The following is a 19,331-nucleotide window of genomic DNA, read 5'->3' as shown; positions in this document are numbered from 1 at the left end:
CTGAATTAGATATCCTACTAGGAACCATCAGTCTCAAAGACCAATTGACTTGTCCTGTGAACATCTTTAAGTTCTTTTCTTTTTCTCCTTTGGCTACCACCTCATTTTGGGGTTCCTCCTCATGTGTGGGTCCCGGCAATGGCTGAACAGTTTTAGTTGCTTTCCTAAAGCTATCCTGCTCTCTCCCCCATGAAAACAGCTTGAGCAGCCCCATGGACACACCTTCACAGGATCATTTAACCTCCTGTGCTCAATACCTCCAGCAAACTCCTCAAAGGAAAAACCTACATTCCAGGCTGCCATTTCTTCCACCAATTAGCTCTGGCTCTCTTATCCAACCCAATTTCCTTTTCTCCTCAATCTAAATGTGGACTTCAGCCAGGCCACTTTCTATCTTGTCCTCTCAAAGCTATAGTCCCCCTCGGCTCTTGCTCATGTTCTGCCTCAGAAGACAATCTCCCTACTTGTCCATCTTACATGTATTACTTCTTCAAGTTTTCCCCAGCACCTGTAACACACATTTAATATCTGTCTTTTCTCAAATCCTAAATTACTCCTGCTCTACAACAATACCTATTTGTTGCTACTTTATAATACTATTTTATTTTTAAAAGAGACACTTCCACCAGGTGTGCTACAAAGAAAATGATGTGTTCAGTCATTCCAGGGCCTAAGATACCTTCAAAAAATGATGACACATTTTTAGCTGAAGATAGAATTGTGGTGGTTTTATCTAAAATAAAGACAGGCTACTTTCTCCCCATCTAGATGAAGAGCCTCTTGAGGAAAGGGGTTGTGTCTTATATTCTATAGCACCTATCTTGGCATAAAACATATGGTAGACACTCAATAAATATATTTTTTGATGGGAGTGGAAATTAGTGCAACCTTTATGAAGGGTGATTTGGCAACAGTCATCAAAATTGCAAATGCAAGAATTCATCAATCTAGCACTCTTCTAAGACTTTATGGCAGGGATACATCTCAAGATATATGTGCAACGATTTAGGTACATAGTTTTTCACTACAATATGATTATATAACAGGTAAATATCAGAACTATTAGAAGGAACTTAGACACTCAATAAATATTAATAAATTAAATTAGTAAAAGTTAATATCTGTATCACTTAACAGGTATGCATAATATTCTGGACAACTTGTTTTTTTGATAGTCTTAGTGATTCAGGCTTTGGAACAAATGAGTCACTGATGATACTGAAAAAAAAAATGTGTACCATCTAAGTAGAGAGTTAGCATTTGTTAATGAAATCATAAAATCAGAATGTAATACCAGCTAAGATCTATAGAATTCTTTCATAGGTGGGGGGTAACTGTTCAGATATTTTAATTCACATGAACTCACTTAATTCTCACAATGGGGACTATAATTATCTCCACATTGCAGAGAAGGAAATTGGTGTTCAAACAGACTAAGAAATCTATATGTGGTCTCGTGTAAGAAATACAACGGAGAGCTGCCTGACTTACAGCTCATATTATTTACCATTTTTCTGCAATTCTACAAAATTCAATATAGGGTAATGCTCATCTGGTAAGGATTTTCAAAGTACATAAGCATGGCCAACACCAGACAGAATGAGCCTTGCTGCCTTCTCTATCCCTCTTGGATACTCCGCTGCTACCATTCAGACCACACGCAGTATCCCACACACTCCAGCCCTTCCCTGACTCTGGTATTTGCTCTCCTGTTTCTTCTCCCTCTTGTGTACAATCATCCTCCCTGCTCATCTGTTGAAATCCTGCTAGTTTTTAAACATTCAGTTCATGGCCAGTCTTCTCTATGGCTTTCCCAGGTTCTTCTCTTTTGTAGGGCAACAGTTGCTCCTGCCCAGCTCTTAGCTCTTTCTACTCCACTTCCACATCATTAGTCACTGCGTGCATACACTTGGCTGTTTACATCCACCTGGCTCTCCTATGCTGGATTATAAACGGCATAATCCTGATGGCAGAGAGTGGAATCCAAAGATACACAATCAACCCACCGTTACATACACCAGACCTGCCTCACACAGTGTTTCGCACATAGTCAGCATTTGAAGATGAAAGTCTGTTAATGCACTTTCACTTGACACCAAAAGGCAAAGTAGAAAATGACTTTTTCATTCTCACTTTTCTGAACAAAAGCATTCAACATGTATATCCAAGTCTCGACTGTCCTTGAGGGCCCAGGCTTTTCAGAATTCCAGGAAGCTGCTGAGAGATACCCAGCACTCAACTGGCTTTCTTTCTCCAGAGGGGGTTATAGCCTTGCTGGTGCAGAGTTTGGTTAGAAAATTATTGGAAGTGTATAGACTGTTGTATATGTTTTTTCAAATGATAATGTAAAATCAAGTATTAGGGAGAAGTGGTATAACAAGAGTTAAGCTGTTTCACAACTCTGGCAAAATCCTTTTGTCCCAGGGACAAAGAAAAAGTCACACAAAGGTAACTATTACCTACTCCTCTGTGTAGCCACCTCACCTCTCTTTTGTTTTATATACTCGGTTAAATAAATAAAGACTGAGAGAAATTTTGTACTTAAGAATTTTCCCACTAAACTGAAACACCTAAATGGTACAGAGTACTTCAAAGTAATCATCGTAGACATCTTTAGATTCATTGCCCTTCTACTATTTATGTTCAGAACAGTTTTGAAATGCTTACAAAATGCTCACAAACCAAACACACGTGCGCGTGCACGCACACACGCTGTCTATGTATTTATGTGTATACATATATACTCTTCTTTGTTTCATTAGGCACACATAACAGTTCTTTTTTAAATTACTACTTTAGAGCTATTTGTGCATGTACATTTCAGATTTCTTGGAATCAAAGACTGGAAAAAGCTTAGTTTCAGGTATATAATATAGCAAATGATTTAAAACACTGTATTAAAATTGGGAATAAAACTTTATAGACTCCCAATAAGTACAAATGTTAAAGAAAAACTAAAAAATTTTAAGATAATGTTTTCAGAGTTGCCACAGGCTAGGGATAATGTTTTCATTGGAGGACCTTCAGTTAAAGCATTTGAGTAAAACCTGTGATCATTTCAGTCAGCCAAGCTGACACTGTTTCTCATATCCGTGGCACTACTGAAAGGGTCTGCGGGATAATTCAGAACATGAATCAGAGTAGTTGAGAATGTGAGCTCTGGCATCAGACAGGCCTGTGTTCACATCCTATTTCTAATACAGACTATTTCTCCCTGGGAAAATTATATAAGCTTTCTAAACCTTAAGAGTCCTCATCTGTAAAAATAGAGTGATAACAGTATTTTGCCTCATAGAGTTGTTATGCAGATTAAATTAGATATTACCTCTAAAAATCTGGAACAGTGCCTACTCCAAAGAGTTCAATAAATGTTTACTTATTATTTCTTGCCACTGTTGTTGACTCTTTAAATGTATCAAGGGAAATGGTATGCATGTGTTTGTAAAATACATATAAATATTTTCAAGTCGTGGTACTTCTTCCTGAATATAAAAAGTTTTTCAGTCCTATCAACCCATGGCTATCAGGGTTACTGTGGTCCAACAAAATCAGGTTTATGCACCCAGAAATGAGCTAAAGACTATATACCAGAGGAACTGGTGGAAATCCCCCAAAGGAAAAGATAGTTACTCTGGGAACTAGAGAAGAGATGAAATTTAAATAAAGCAATATTTTCATAGGTTCAAAGCAGGGTTGTGTCAAGAGATCAATTTTGGGTAGATCCAGGGTCCTATTTCTTTGGGAGTTATAAAGTTAAAAAGTTAAGATAGATATGGTATTTGTTATGGTTTGGTGTGAAATGTCCCCTCAAAAGCTCACATGTGATACAATGCAAGAAGGTTTAGAGAAGAAATGATTGGGCTGTGAGAGCCTTAATCAATGAATTAATCCCACTAGGGATTAATTGAGCAGTAACTGAAGGCTGGTAGGGTGTGGCTCGAGGAGGTGGGAATTGGAGGCGTGGCTTTGTGGTATATATTTTGTATCTGGCAAGTGGAGTTCCTCTCTCTGCTTCCTAATCATCACCTGAGCTGCTTCCCTCTGCCATACTCTTCTGCCATGATGTTCAGCCTCACTCTGAGTCCAGAGGAATGGAGCTGGCCTTCCTAGACTAAGACCTCTGAAACCGTGAGCCCTCAAATAAACTTTTCCCCCTCTAAAATTGTTCTGGTCAGATCCTTTTAGTCATAGCAGCACAAAAGCTGACTAAAATAGGTATGTTGCGTCTCAAAACCCCTAATTTGAGGCTCTGCATCTGGGTTATAAATCAAAGTTGTTTCTGTGTGTCAACCTTACTTAGATTCTCCAAGCAAGAGAAGGATATGTCATTCTTACGGATCTAATTCCAAAGAGCAAAGTTTCTGAAAGTCTAAAATTTCAGAGAACAAAATTTCTCAGAGAATAAGAAAGCTCAAAGAATGGGCTCATAATGACATTTTACAGTGTAGAGTGTACTTGGGAGAAACATTATTTCTGTTAACTATGTAGCTAACTTTAGTGTCTGTTATTCCAGTTTGATAAATGGCTGGGCAGACTTTCTTAGTCTGAGCCAATCTTACTTCCTCTAAAGTAGCATATGTTCACTGAAGAAAATTAGAAAATACACAAAGCACAACATTTAAAGTTAACCACTACTAACATATGGCATATTTTATCTTTTTAATTTAGGCTGGTCTCAAACTTACGTAATATTCCTGCCTCAGTCTCCCAGATAACTGGGATTACAGGTGTGGGCAACCATGCCTACCTTTTAATCTTTTTTTTTTAAATGCAAACAATATTTCTTGCTTTACAAGACTGGGCTTATGATGTATATACAGTTCCAGAGCCTTTTTAAATTTATCAATTTATAGTTAATATCTTCTATTATTTTTAAATATTCTAATCCCATTCTCCAATAACAACACATGATAATCCATTGTGTAGATTCACCAAATTTTAAAAAAATTTTTAAATCTTTATTATTAGGCATTTTGGTTATTTCAAACTTTTCTCTATTTTAAATAAAAGATTAAGAAGCATTCTTGGGCTAGGGATGTTGCTCAGTTGGTAGAGTGCTTGCCTTACAATCACAAGGTCCTGGGTTCAATCCCCAGCACTGCGGGGGAAAAAAAAAAAAAGATACATTCTTGGAAAAATCTTTCCATACACTCATGATTACTTAAGAAAATTACTAATAGTAAAAATTGGATCAAAAAGAATTTACATTTTCACATTATAAAACTGTGTTACATAATCATTTATACACCTAGCAGTAGAACATGGGGTTGCCTATTTTCCTGCACCCTTATCAATATTAGGTATCATCAAATTTTTAATATTCATCAATATTATGAACCAAAAAAAGGTATCTTCATTTTACTTCCTATGTCTTTGAGTACTGTGAAGGATAATAACAAGGTTAGGAGCTATCTTTTCATGAGGAATGTTAAGTGGCATTAAATAGAGACTGTCAGGAGCACAAACTAGAGAAATGTTTTAAGTTAGGACTGGGAGGAATCAGAGGCTCTTTCTGCCAAAGGGTTTTTGAACCTGTTTTCTTTCTGGTGTGCAAAAAGTAGTTGATACTACAGAAAGAAGAAGGAATACTTCCTGATCTTTTTCCATTCAAGCTACACATAAAAAAAGGATGTGTGAATAGAACATGGGTATAACCAGTCTTCCAGGCCCTGACCCCCAAGGACTGCAGAAATTCATTTCCATATACCTGTGAACTATCTGAGTTACAATAGGCAGGAAATTCTGAACCAGAGCAGTGAGGTGTCTTGCATTTATATAAACATGTATATTCTATATAAAAAAAATCTGAAATATACTAGGTATTAATAGTTTATGTTTATAAAAGTGATTCTTATTTTCTTAATCTTGTTTATCTATATTTTGATGATCCTAAATAACAAATGTTACCATATATTAATTTTCTAGTTCCCAGAGACTATAGAAATTACATGTTACAGAAACAACCAGAGCTATGTTACTACTGGATGGCCAGGGCAATTTGTTTAAGAAAGCCAAATTTCTTCTGTCTCCTGTGTTTAGTTTCTGCTAGTCTTCTTTTTATGTCAGCCATGAGTATCATTAGTGTTTTATATATATATATATAAAATATATATACATATATATGTATAATACCACTGCTATGTTTCATTCTCTATTCTTACATTAAGCATAGCACATTTTTTTCAGAATGTTTGTTGAATATTATCTTTGGTTGACTACTTTAATATTCTTTGTTGAAAATGTACTAATATTTTGAGTAAAATTTTTTTAAAGTATTACTGTCTTTTAATCAGATTCAAGTCAGTATCTGAGAATTTTGTTGCCTTGTCCTGATAATTGCTATTTTTCTTTTTTAAAATTTTTTGTTTTTAGCTCTTATTGGAAACTTAGCATGACCTGAGAACTGTATTAATAAATCACCTGCAAAATCTCATTTAATTGTCATAACAATCTTATGAAATAGGAACCATGTTCTCTAGTAAAAATTGGGGCTCAGGGTTTAAGTGACTTGCCCAAGGTCACACAGCTTGTAAGAAGCAAAACCAAAATCAAAACAGGTCTCTTGAGTCTGGGTCTGTCTGACTGCTGAACCCAAGTTCTTGGTCAGGGTCTACTTTAGGTGACTGATCTCTGTAAGATGACTTTTTGTGTCGTTAACCCTATCTACTCCAAGAAGAACGGTAGTTCTTAGTTCAGGCTCATCAAGATAGCATGCATAACTACCACTCAGTGCTGTGCTGGAGCTAGTTCAAGATACCTGGTTGCTAAATGTTTTAAGAATTAAACCAATTAGTATTAAAAATTAAGTTATACAATGTTATAATTAAATAAATTATATTTTAAAAGGTAATAAGTTCTAAAACTTATCATTTCCCAGTAATTACATTCACTTTATTATTACATATGATAATAGTAAGCCATCATCAGGTGGCTTACATCTGTTATATCAGCATGATGGAAATACTAAACAAAATGGAGGACTACTGCAAATCTCTTTCCAACTTCACATTTAGTGACATGGTGCTGGTGGCTTTAAACTGGCATGGCTAGAGTACTAACACTAGAGAGTAGCACACTACTTCTACCACTCTTCACTACTGTTCCTTTAATAGACCCTGTGAATCATAAAACTGTTCTGCTGGAAGTATGTAGCATCATATTTTTTATTTGTTTTTAATAAAGAAAACAGCATTACCTGCACTCAACTCTTTCTTTTTTTACTTTTTAAAAAAATTTTTTTAAATCTTCAATGGACCTTTAGTTTATTTATTTATACGTGGTGCTGAGAATCAAACCCAGTGCCTCAAACATGCTAGGCAAGCGCGCTACTTCTGAGCTACACCCCAGCCCCATACACTCAACTCTTGATGTTTCATTCCAAGTATAAGAAGCCTCATCTCCAGTCTCTGTCAACCCACCCTTGCCCCTCAGCCCTCCAATTCTCTTTCCTCTTAAATGAAAATAACATGTGTCCTCTGATATGTTAACTTCCCACTTCTGTGCCTTTTGCTATTTGCTAGTGAAGGAGGAAATTTGTTTTTCTTTTCTTTCTTTCTTTCTTTTTTTTTTTAATACTAGGGATTAAACCCAGGGTTGCTTTACCACTGAGCTACAGCCCCAGATCTTTTTATTTTCTATTTTGAGACAGCATCTTGCTAAGTTGCCTAGGCTGGCATCAAACTTGCAATTTTCCTGCCTCCACCTATCAAATAGTTGATTATAGGCATGTGCCACTGTGCTTGGTAAAAGGGATTTTTAGTTTGATCATAGAGAAAAAGAAATTACATGTGTGATGCACAGCCTTTCTTTTCTCCTTCCTCTTAAGAGCATGTGCTCCTAGCCTCCAACAGGCAGCCAGCAGTTGGACTCTGGACCTACCAGGGAGGTGGGAAGGAGGAACAGGAAGGTTTGTTCTGGCCCAGCAATGGTAGGTGAAAAGGACTAGCTAATCCTGAGACTGTTTGAGAAAATCCACTGCTTGCACATATAAACTGCATTTTTCAGTTACCCATCATTGTCATTTTGGTCTGTATGCCTTATTCCTTGGCTCTAACATGGTACAGACCTCAGAAGGAGAGAAGGGCATTGTTATTTAATAGATTCCCACAAACCCCAAAACTTAATAATGCATTCCAATCAGCCACTAGCAGTTGATCAGTGTTCATAATGAAATTAAATCTATTTGCAATGGATATTTGTGCCAGATATGTTGGGGCACACCTGTAATCCCAGTGCCTTGGGAGGCTGAAACAGGAGGATCACAAGTTCAAGGCCAGCCTCAGCAACTTAGTAAGTTCCTAAGCAACTTATTTTTTTTTTTTTATTGTAAACAAATGGGATACATGTTGTTTCTGTATTTGTACATGGAGTAAAGGCATACCATTTTTGTAATCATAAATTTACATAGGGTAATGTTGTTTGATTCATTCTGTTATTTTTTTTCCTTCCCCCCCACCCGTCCCCCCCTCTTTTCCCTCTATACAGTCCTTCCTTCCTCCATGTGGATGTATCTCTGTAGTATGCTGATTTTAAGTCCTTTGGGTATAGGCCAAGGAGTGGGATAGCTGGGTCAAATGGTGGTTCCATTCCAAGCTTTCTAAGGAATCTCCATACTGCTTTCCAGAGTGGCTGCACTAATCAACCCCACCAGCAATGTATGAGTGTACTTTTTCCCCCACATCCTCGCCAACACCTATTGTTGCTTGTGTTCTTGATAATCGCCATTCTAATTGGGGTGAGATGGAATCTTAGGGTAGTTTTGATTTGCATTTCTCTTATTACTAGAGATGTTGAACATTTTTTTCATATAGCTGTTGATTGCTTGTACATCTTCTTCTGTGAAGTGTCTGTTCATTTCCTTAGCCCATTTGTTGACTGGATTATTTGTATTCTTGGTGTAGAGTTTTTTGAGTTCTTTATATATTCTGGAAATTAGTGCTCTATCTGAAGTATGAGTGGCAAAGATTTTCTCCCACTCTGTAGGCTCTCTCTTCACATTACTGATAGTTTCCTTTGCTGAGAGAAAGCTTTTTAGTTTGAATCTATCCCAGTTGTTGATTCTTGCTTTTATTTCTTGTGCTATGGGAGTCCTGTTAAGGAAGTCTGATCCTAAGCGGACATGTTGAAGATCTGGACCTACTTTTTCTTCTATAAGATGCAGGGTCTCTGGTCTGATTTCGAGATCCTTGATCCATTTTGAGTTGAGTTTTGTGCAGGGTGAGAGATAGGGGTTTAATTTCATTCTGTTCCTAAGCAACTTATTGAGATCCTATCTCAAAATAAAAATTAAAAGGGCTGGAGATGTGACTCAGTGGTAAATTGCCCCTGGGTTAAATCCCTAGTACCCACCCTCCAAAAAAGAAATCTATAGATCTAACGACTGTAACAACAATAATAGTAGTGGATAATGATTGGGGGACTATGCCAGATCTTGCATTAAGTGTTTTATATAAACTGAATTGTGGCCTGAATAGTCATTCATAAAGTAGATACAACTACTCACAATTCCAGTATTGCTCCATTTATAAGTATGTAAGAATTTTTTTTTAAATTTCAGAGAGACCATAAATTTCTTTAACATCAAAATTACCCCATTATCAAATTTTATATTATTGTCAATATTCAATTACCTTTCCTCTGATAAATGAAAATAAGGTGTGTCCTCCAATATGTTTAATTCCCACACTTCTGTGTCCTTTGTTATTTCCCAACAGAAGGGGATCCTTCTGAAAGAATTCAAAATACTCCTTTTTGCAGGTAGGGAGGGTACTGGGGACTGAACCTACTAGGGTGCTATACCACTGAGCTATATCCCCAACCCTTTTTATTTATTTTTTTAATCCTGAGACAGTGTCTTGCTTAGTTGCTTAGGGCCTTGCTAAATTGCTGAGGATGGTCTTGAAATTGGCAATCCTCCTACCTAGCCTCCCTAGTCACTGTGATTACAGACAAGCACTTCCACGCCCAGCTTAAAGTACTTTTATTTCTCAGAAAATTGAAAGATCTTTTAGAACATTTTTCATAAGTGTCCTTGTGTTTTATTGTGATTTTAAAACTAAATTCATATTCATTTATTCTTTTGATAAAAGTTTGCCAGGATCTTCTGTTTTATACTTTAAGATTTTTCATCTCCTTGTCCACCCACACTAATCTTTTCCTTAGCAGTTGTTGCATGCTTACTGATTTCTGACATGGTGCATTAGTTTGTCTTGAGATGTACTTGATTTCTTCTTTCATGTTCCTTTACAATGTAATCCTATTTTACTACTCAGATTCACAATATATTTTCAGAATCATCATTTAAAATGCCAAATGTTCAAACAATTTAAGTTCTTCACAAAAGCATGCAATTTCAAGAATGTTAACATGTTATCTTCAAGTGCTAATGCTTCTAAATCAATCCAGAGATAAAAACCCATTTCCTTAATGTATGTTATGGTTTGGATATAAGGTAACTCCCCAAAAGCTCATGTGTTAGGCAATGGGCAATGAAGGAATTTTCACAGGTGAAATGACTAGATTACAAGATCTGTAACCACATCTGTGGATTAAGCCATTTGATGGATTAATATGGATTAATAATTGGAATGAACTACTGGGTGGTAATGGTAGGCAGGGTATAGCTGAAGAAAGGTCACTAAGGAGTCAAGTACATAGCCTTGGGGGATATATACTGTCCCTGGCTCTTCATACTCTTTATCTCTGCTTCCTTGGCTGTCATGAGCTGAGCAGCTTTCTTCCACCACACTCTTCTGCCATGTTGTTCTGCCTTACCTCCAGATCCAGAGCAATGGAGTTGGCCAACATGGAACTGAGATCTCTGAAATCATGAGCCCAAAATAAACTTTTCCTCCTCTTGGTTGTTTTATTTTGGGATGGGTAGTAGGGGAAACTTAAGATTTAACCCAGAGGAAATTTACCACTGAGCTACATCCCATCCCTTTTTATTTCTTATTTTGAGACAGGGTCTCCCTAAATTGCTTAGGGCCTTGCTAAGTAGAAAAGGCTGGTCTTGAACTTGAAATCCTCCTGATTCAGCCTCTTAGTTGTTCTAGTCAGGTATTTTGGTCCCAGCAACAAAGAGCTGACTAATACAATGTTCAAAGAAAAAATATTTAGTAAAGTCCCTAAGTAACTCATTCCATTGCTAATTATGATGTCTTTAATTAATTCATTCATTATGATATCTTAAGTTAATTCATTCATTAAGCTCATTTCCTCTTGTTTTATTTCAGTGAAATAGAGCATTTGCTTGCAATCTGTTTAAACTTAGCTAGGAAAGTTATATTTTTCTATGATTGTGTGGAAAATAAGAATTATTCTGTCTCACTAAACTATAAAACATGTGGTATGGTAGCACAAACAGGTATAGGTATTGCCTATTCCATTATCCTTTCTATTTTCTTCTTTAGTAACAGAATATTCCATTTTTAACTGGGCCTAAGACTGTCCTGAATAAGTTTAGTATATCTCATTTATCTGACTAATAAGATATAAGCAGAAATATCATGTGGCAGCTTCCAGAAATTTCCTTAACAGAGAGCTAGTGCATGTTGCTTTGCTACCTTCTTTCTTTGCCTTTGTCCTGTTCCTTGGAATCAGGATTTGATGAATGGCACTTTGAAGTCACTTTGGACCCCAAGGACTCTGGAAAATACCCTTAGGATGGCAGAGTAGGGGCTGGAGGGAGTACGGGTCCTTAAGTGGGGTAGCATCCTGGACTGCTACTCCACTAATCATCCTTAAAAAATAAGGAAATTCTGATATGTTTGCTACTAATTCTTTTTTGTGTCATTATAATAGGCTGTGATACCCTGAGAACAAGGATCTGAGAACTCAAAGTAACTGCCCACCACTTGCATTTAAAAATTAAAGAAGTGGGATATGTGGGAAGCCGTCTATGAGCCTTGTGTGAAATGAGCAATATTTTAGAAAAAAAAAAAAAAGGAAATTCTGCCACTGATAACAGCATGGATGACTCTGGAGGACAATTGCTAAAATAAAATAAGGCAGACAGAAGGACAAATACTACATGATCTCCCTGGTGGGTAGAATTTACAATGTTTGAAAGAAGCATTTTCAGCTTTACAATTCTACTGTGAAAGCACCTTTTCCTGGCACAAAAAGTCATAACAGCAGAAAGCAAAAATTAGGGTTGAGTGTGGGAGAAATGGGGAGATCCTAGTCAATTGATACAAAGGTTCAATTATGTGGGGTAAGTAAGTTCTGAAGATCTAATGCACAGCATGGTGACTGTAGTTAATACTGTTTGTATACTTAAAATCTGCTAAGAGTTACAATGGTAATTTTGTGAGTGATGGATATTAATTAGCTTGATTGTGATAATCATTTTACTATGTACATGTATACCAAACATCATATTATCTACCTTTAAAATATACAAATTCTATTTGTCAAGTGTACCTCAATAAAGCTGGCAAGGGACCACTCACTTTGGGTAAATCACCATTATTTGAGGGATAGTTCTATAACTTTCAGCTGAATCTAATTCCAACTACAGAAAGTACCTCTAATTTATTCCTAGAGTTAACCCAGCAACATTCAATTGAAGGCAACTTTTTCCCCCTGGGTGGGAGGCACATTCAGTGATGCCTAGAAATATTTCTGATTGTTACAATAGGGATACCACAGGCACAGTGATTGTTACAATAGGGATACCACAGGCACAGTGAGTGGAGGCCAGCAATGCTGCTAAACATTCTAAAATAAACAAAATTATCTAGCCCAAAATGTCTATTTTACCAAGAAACCTTAGGGGAAAAAAATTTCCAGGAAGGTCAGTGATTTGAAAAAAGAAAATCCAAAAAAAGCCTTTGGTTCAGATTGAAGTGTAGAGACTGAAGTGTCCTGACTAATCAATAGTCTCTTCAATCAATATTCTCCTCAACAGTCACCATATATCTCAAACTAGTTTTCAAAGAATTATAATACAGTCAATTATATGATATCTAGCAAAGACTTCAGTTGTAGCATGTGTAAGAATATTCCATTTAAAACAGATTAATAATACTTGTTGGTAGTACTTGTGGGGGGCTTTCTAAAAATACTTATGATGCCTTTCGTTCTTCTCTAGAACAATTACATGAAATTCCTAGGGTGCAGCTTGAGTATCTATATGTTTTAGTGGAGGAGCAATTTTCATTGGGGAATGTCTTACAAATATGTGGAAGAATTACCAATAAAGGCAGCATGGATGCTTTCTTGGACCACAATCTGCACACTACTCTACACAGGTTTTATAAGATCAGAACCTTTCATTTTTCCCTTCCTGCATACTGACTCCACATTATCTTCAATATAAGGGAATATCTAGCCCTTTTTCTAATATGATTCTAACCGTTGAGTCTCACTAATGGCTACACCTTCATTCTAAGCTCTGGTTTGCTTTTCTGGACTGTGGCATTATCCTGTCACCCACACCAGCAGCAGGAAGTCTATTCAACTGCCCATGAATACCCTGTGCCAAGACAGCATTCACATTTTTGGTTCCTGTGTTGTTGGCAGTGTTCAACACTGCTCCTACTACAAAACCATGGAAAATTCAAAATATCGAACCAGTCTAGCTACCACATCTTCACTTCAACTTCCTGGATACTACCAGGTTTAAAAACAACTCATTTAGTGTATTTGAAGGAAGCTTTTCTAGCTGTATAATCTTACTGTGAAAGTACCTCATGCTGACACAGAAAATTACCAAACTATCCCAGAACTATAATTATCAGCTTCATGGTTCTTTATTTTATTTTGTCTTCAATGCATTCCATCTTAGCAGAGTGGAATGACTATTTCCTTTAGAAAACATGCATCCATCTCCCAAATATGTGGGAAATAAAAGTGGATGATTTCATCAACTGTTTAGTTTAAATAAAACATACTCCCTGCCTGAGGCAGCGTGTCCCAAAATTTTATTGAGAGCAATCTGAAGATAGTGACCTAAAATGCTAATAAAGTTGGATAGCAGAGTACTCTAACTATGCCAGAAAAACAACAGAATAGTTCAAATTATAACTGAAGAAAGCAATCCCGTTAATGCTGGGAGGTTGATAAGCCTCAGCAATGTAGCTTTTAGACAAGTATCTAATAAAAAGCAATACTGACTATCAATTTATGTAACATCATCTACATTTTAGAGCAAAAAGATCAATCTCTGTAATTAATGTCATTTCTGGTGGCCTTTCTACTTCTAGCTGTGCAAGAAATAAAGAATGAAGGTTAGCCCTCAGGTCTATTCCTAAGATGCAATGGATAAGGACAAATGCCCCATGAATAAAGATATCTCAGTGCCATATGAAATAGAACTGCATGGAATTCTACTATATTGCAAAGCCCAAGAAGCTGTGTCACAGACATAGGTCCAGGGGAAGACCCTACAAAATATGTAGTAGTTACAAAACTGTTCAGCTAGTAACTCTGGAGGTGCATATCTATCACTAAGAAAAATGCCTTCCAAGGTGTTTTCTCCCAAAGTTTTTTGCCAAGCTTGGTGCAGGGACTGTAAATTCTTCAGATTACCATGATCCCATAGCTGATGTTGCCAGATGCATATGACACTTTCAAGGAAAGGTATCTTTCAACCCCTTATTACTGCAGAATTTTCTACAGGAAGTCATGAACACATATCCCAAGACTTACATGAGGAACTGAAAGCTTATAAAGGTTTAGAGGTCAGAAGAATTGCCATTTCAACTGGACTCGGTCATTATACCAACTTAATTAGACCTGCAAATGTATTTTGCTTCGAATAGACTGACATCTTAAGTTCTTGATTATCTAATCATCAAAACACTTCCAGCTGCTCTCTCCACTGACTCTGTACACTCTGCTAGAAATCCAAACCTGAATAGTATGATGGAGGACACAAAAGAGAATATCATATACAGATCAGGAATAATGCATAAGAGGTCTATGCCTTCTTGGTGTCTGTGTTCCATCTCTTCTTGGTGACAGGCACACTGGGGCAGGCAGCGGTAGGAAGAGGTTAGAATCCACATTTTATTTTACTTTCATTTATCAAGAGTCATTGGGAATGCTACTGAAATGCTACTGAAGATGCTCAGTGGTCACTCAAAAGTCATTCTTTAAAGTGTAAACAACATAAATTGTCCATTAGCTAATAGATGAATAAACAAAATGTGATATATTCATCCAATGATGTATCATTCAGCCAAAAAAAAAAATGAGTGCTGATACTTACTACAGTATGGATGAACTTTGAAAACATTATGCTGAGTGAAAGAAGTTAGACACAATAGGCCACAGATTGCATGATTCCATTTATATAAAATATCCAAAAGAGGCAAATTCATTGAAACAGAAAGTAGAGTTTGCCAAAGGCTGTGGGGGGTGGGATAGAAAGTGACTGCTAATGGGCATAGCATTTCTTTTGAGACTGATGAAAATATTTTGGAATTATACAGTGATATTAGGTGCACAGTCTTTGAACCCACTATAAACCACTGAAGTGCACATTTTTAAGTGGTGAACTTTTTTGTTTGTGAATTATATCACAATTTTTGAAATAGGTGTCCTTCAGCTCAGCATTTCTACTGCCCCTTAAGTCGCTGAGGACTCAACTGAGGGCCTGATTCCTAGAACTCCCATTATGCTATTCTTCAATTTTGTCTTATTTATGAAGTCAAAAGGAAGATTAAAATGCTGACACTGTTGTTGTTTCATCACATATTAGAGGGGAAAGGAAAATGTAAAATCGGTGTAATTTTTGGACGCCCAGCTTAAGGTAATCTATGATGTTCCTACTATAGCCAAATCAAGTTGTTCCATCATCCTGGGGCAATAGATACCACCACCATTTAAAGGACCAACTCTTGCTGAGATACTTCTTTATCTGCCGAATGCTGAACTGCAGTATTCAAATAGTTCTAAGCATCTGGCTAGTACATTTTGAAGAAGATGAACTATTAATTCTTAACAAGATTCATCTTGTCACACAGAAATTGTGCTTAAATACAAAATGACAGATGGTGCTAGAGAACCAATAATTGAACATTCAAAAATCTCTCTGATATCTTTTTGTTAATATCACTATTTCACCATGTGTACAGGGCATATCAAATATGTTTGGCATATAAAATTTAACATTCATCCACAAGTTTGGAAGAACAGTGAATATCGACTCACTCAATCTGCCACTGTTGACTCTAAATCATATTAAACTTGCTTGGAGTTACCAAATGGTCCATGTCTGACTTTACTGTGGATTGTTTACCAGAAGAAAACTGCTTAGGAATTGAGTGCACCCACAATTTATGAACATGAGGATCTGCTTCTAAACAGTGTCTTAGAGTGGTCAGCATATGCTACTTTGGCCACACCACACACATATTGCATTATTCCATTTATATAAAATTCCTAAAATAGGCAAATTCATTGAAATGGAAAGCAGATTAGAGATTGCCAAGGGCTGTGGGGTGAGGGGAATAGAAAGTGACTGACAGGAAGAAGGCATTAATGCAACAGGTGAAGGAATATTGGAGCACAGATCTGAATGGCATCCTTAGAATCAGAGCTTGGTATACATGTAGAGTTTTAGGGAGAAGAGGTGGCAATAAGAACATGCTATTGTGAGTTTGTTTTAAAAAAAGGAATCAAAGGAAGCCATGGTGAGGAAGACCTTTGGGTAGGTATCACAAACAAGTCTCAGATAACAAATATAGAATATTGGCTCATGGGTTCTCCATCAGCTCAAGTGTCACATTTCTCAAAATGAAATTTCTCAATTCATACACAAATAATCACAAATCTATAATAAACAACTACCATTTAGCACATTTCATTTAAGATTATGCATGGAATGAGAAGGACAAATAAAATATTCAGGTATTATAGGCCAAAAGAATTAAAATACTTTTAAAGAAAGCCATATCACTAAACTCATCATAACACATTTGTAGGATCAAGATTAATAGATGGCATACAGTCCATAAGAACACAGTGCCATCTACAACGTGTCTCTTATATAAGTACTATTCCCATCAGTAAATTAAGTAGCATAAGTCACCTTAATGTGAACCCTAGTACAAAGGCAAATGTGGCAAATCTAAAATCCTTGAATAGTTCCAAGTTCAGTCAATATTTTACTTTTCTGTCAGTGATTTACCAAAATTACTAAAGAAAATTAAAACTGACACACCAGAGTTTTCTTTCTTCCTTATATGTCATTCATTTAGGAACAGTCAAATAGAAGGATAAGTAGAGAAACAAGCCTAGCAAATCCACAAATTAGGAAATGCTATATAATTATACTGTATATGTATATACTATAAAAGAAAAAACATGCTCACCCTGAAAAATATCTTAGGGAGACATGCCTTCCCTATAAGAGACTCTGGATATTTTCCAATGTGATTTCTCAAAATAATTAGTCAAGAACCCCTTATTCCTAGACCTGAGTCTCTATTTCCCAGAAAAATGACAACCAAAAGTGTTCTTTCTACATTGTAATTAAAAAGCACATCATTTCCTTCAAATGCTTTTCTGAGGCTGGCATCTGAGTGGCTAATAAGGAATTCCTAACAAGTGAAGAACTTTCAATCTATTACAACCTAATTATTTGAAAAACCTAATTCTAATTCCACTGTTAAGAAGCTGGTTAATTTAATTTTACCATTGTTAATGGTGAAATTTATGGACTTTATTTATTTCTGCTTCTCTGACAAATATATACATATATAATATACATATTATATACATATGCATATATATGTATATGCATATATACCTACTTAGGAAAGAGATGAAAACTAGTAGGTATTGTGCTATAATTAAAGACCAAATACCTTAGCTGCTTTAGGAACTCTACATCAGAGTTGCCATTGATAAGCTTGATGAACTCTTCATAAGAGGGAGCATAGGTGTAGGCTCTCTTGTGATGTTCATTCATTTGTTCTCTGTACTCCAACTGTGCAAGCAGCATTTGGTTAATGTAATCTGGATTACTCAATAACTCCACTATTGGCTTCAAGACTGTGGGAATAAGAAGAAAACACTATGGAAAAAAGATATTTTTCTAAGGGAATTGTTTTCATATCACAAATTGAAATTACATTTGAGAAACATTTTTCAAACAATTAAGGGAAATTATAAACAGCTCAAATATATAAAAAGGCACATGCATGTAGGCATTTGTGTGTACATATGCAAGCATGTACACACACACACACACACACATACTCAAGATTGCTTGTCCCTCTGATATGTTACCATATATATATATATACAATCAAGTGGTCATTTTAATAAATGAGTGAAATGTAAATGAAAGAAGTCATCTGGAACCCAAGTTGCTAACAAAGCTATTAAAATTAAGTACACTGCTTTATTTTCTTATATTTCTTTTATAAGGCTTATTCATTTTTGTTTTGACCACTTTAGTCTGTCAAAAGATGAAAGTCTTCTCCCAACTGGTCAAAGCAGACCTCATGAAGGAAGTTATTAAAAAATCAATAACACTATCAAAAATCTATCCCACTTACTGTAGATTAAAAAGTTCCCCTTTTTTCTGTAGTTGTTTATATCAGTTGATGGGCACAGCTGGCTTATCCTGACATAAATGAGATATTCAATCAGTGTTTCTCTCCTAATTTGTTTGAGATTCTGAGACAGGGAGAGTTTCTTTTAGGTCATATTTTCTTTCATTTTTCTTATCCTTGCTAAGCACTTCTCTGGATATAGTTAACTTTTATCTAGTAGTCACATTGTATTGTGGCACAGTACCATTTTTGTTTATTCCATGTTCACAACCTATATGTAGGCATTGTCAATTAATCTTACAATGTATATGCTGTTGGCCTGGACAACTCAAAAGCTATCCCAAATGAATGCTTTCCTGTGGAGAGCAAAAGGACTAGTTTTCTTGTCAAAATACAGCAGAAATGAACTGTGCACTTGGCAATATGTTATATAAAAATTTGTGTATCATGTATGGTCAAATGCTCTCTGAATGACAATAAAGCTTCAAATTTCTAAAATACTACTTTACTTCCCATATGTTCCACAGTACATGAGGTTCACACAGGTGTTAAACAAAGTGTAATCCCAGAATATGGCACATTAGTTTACATACATATCATAATAGTAAACTAATTTTGTAAGTCTACCTTTTGTAGTGAGAATTTCTGCGAGCATTATACGTAAGCTGAGAGACTGGACATCCTTTGATGGGAGGAGACAGAACACCAGAACCCGAGAACATGTTTGTAGAAATCTTACTTCATCATCTGAGTTCCTTAAGCACGCATGCAACACAAAAGGCCTCGGTTGTTCTTCATGTCTAAAAGAACAAGTAAATGAAG

General features: G+C 36.2%; 1 protein-coding gene across 5 annotated transcripts in view; it reads right to left on the bottom strand.

Moving 5' to 3' along the window:
• The window catches only part of SNX25 (sorting nexin 25), a 109,118-nt gene that overhangs the window by 48,081 nt on the left and 41,706 nt on the right, over positions 1-19,331 (bottom strand). For all 5 annotated transcript variants that reach the window (XM_079141915.1, XM_079141914.1, XM_079141916.1 and 2 more), the window contains exons 4-5: positions 19,137-19,309; positions 17,817-18,003 (exon numbers count right to left, since the gene is read on the bottom strand). In XM_079141915.1, coding sequence (XP_078998041.1) covers positions 17,817-18,003; positions 19,137-19,309 — 360 coding nt within the window. The remainder of the gene's footprint in view (positions 1-17,816; positions 18,004-19,136; positions 19,310-19,331) is intronic.

The sequence above is a fragment of the Sciurus vulgaris genome (genome assembly GCF_902686455.1).
Source record: "Sciurus vulgaris genome assembly, chromosome: 5".
NCBI classification, from domain to species: Eukaryota; Metazoa; Chordata; class Mammalia; order Rodentia; family Sciuridae; genus Sciurus; species Sciurus vulgaris.
The sequence above is the reverse complement of the archived record's forward strand: the minus strand, read 5'-3'. Positions and strand labels throughout refer to the sequence as shown.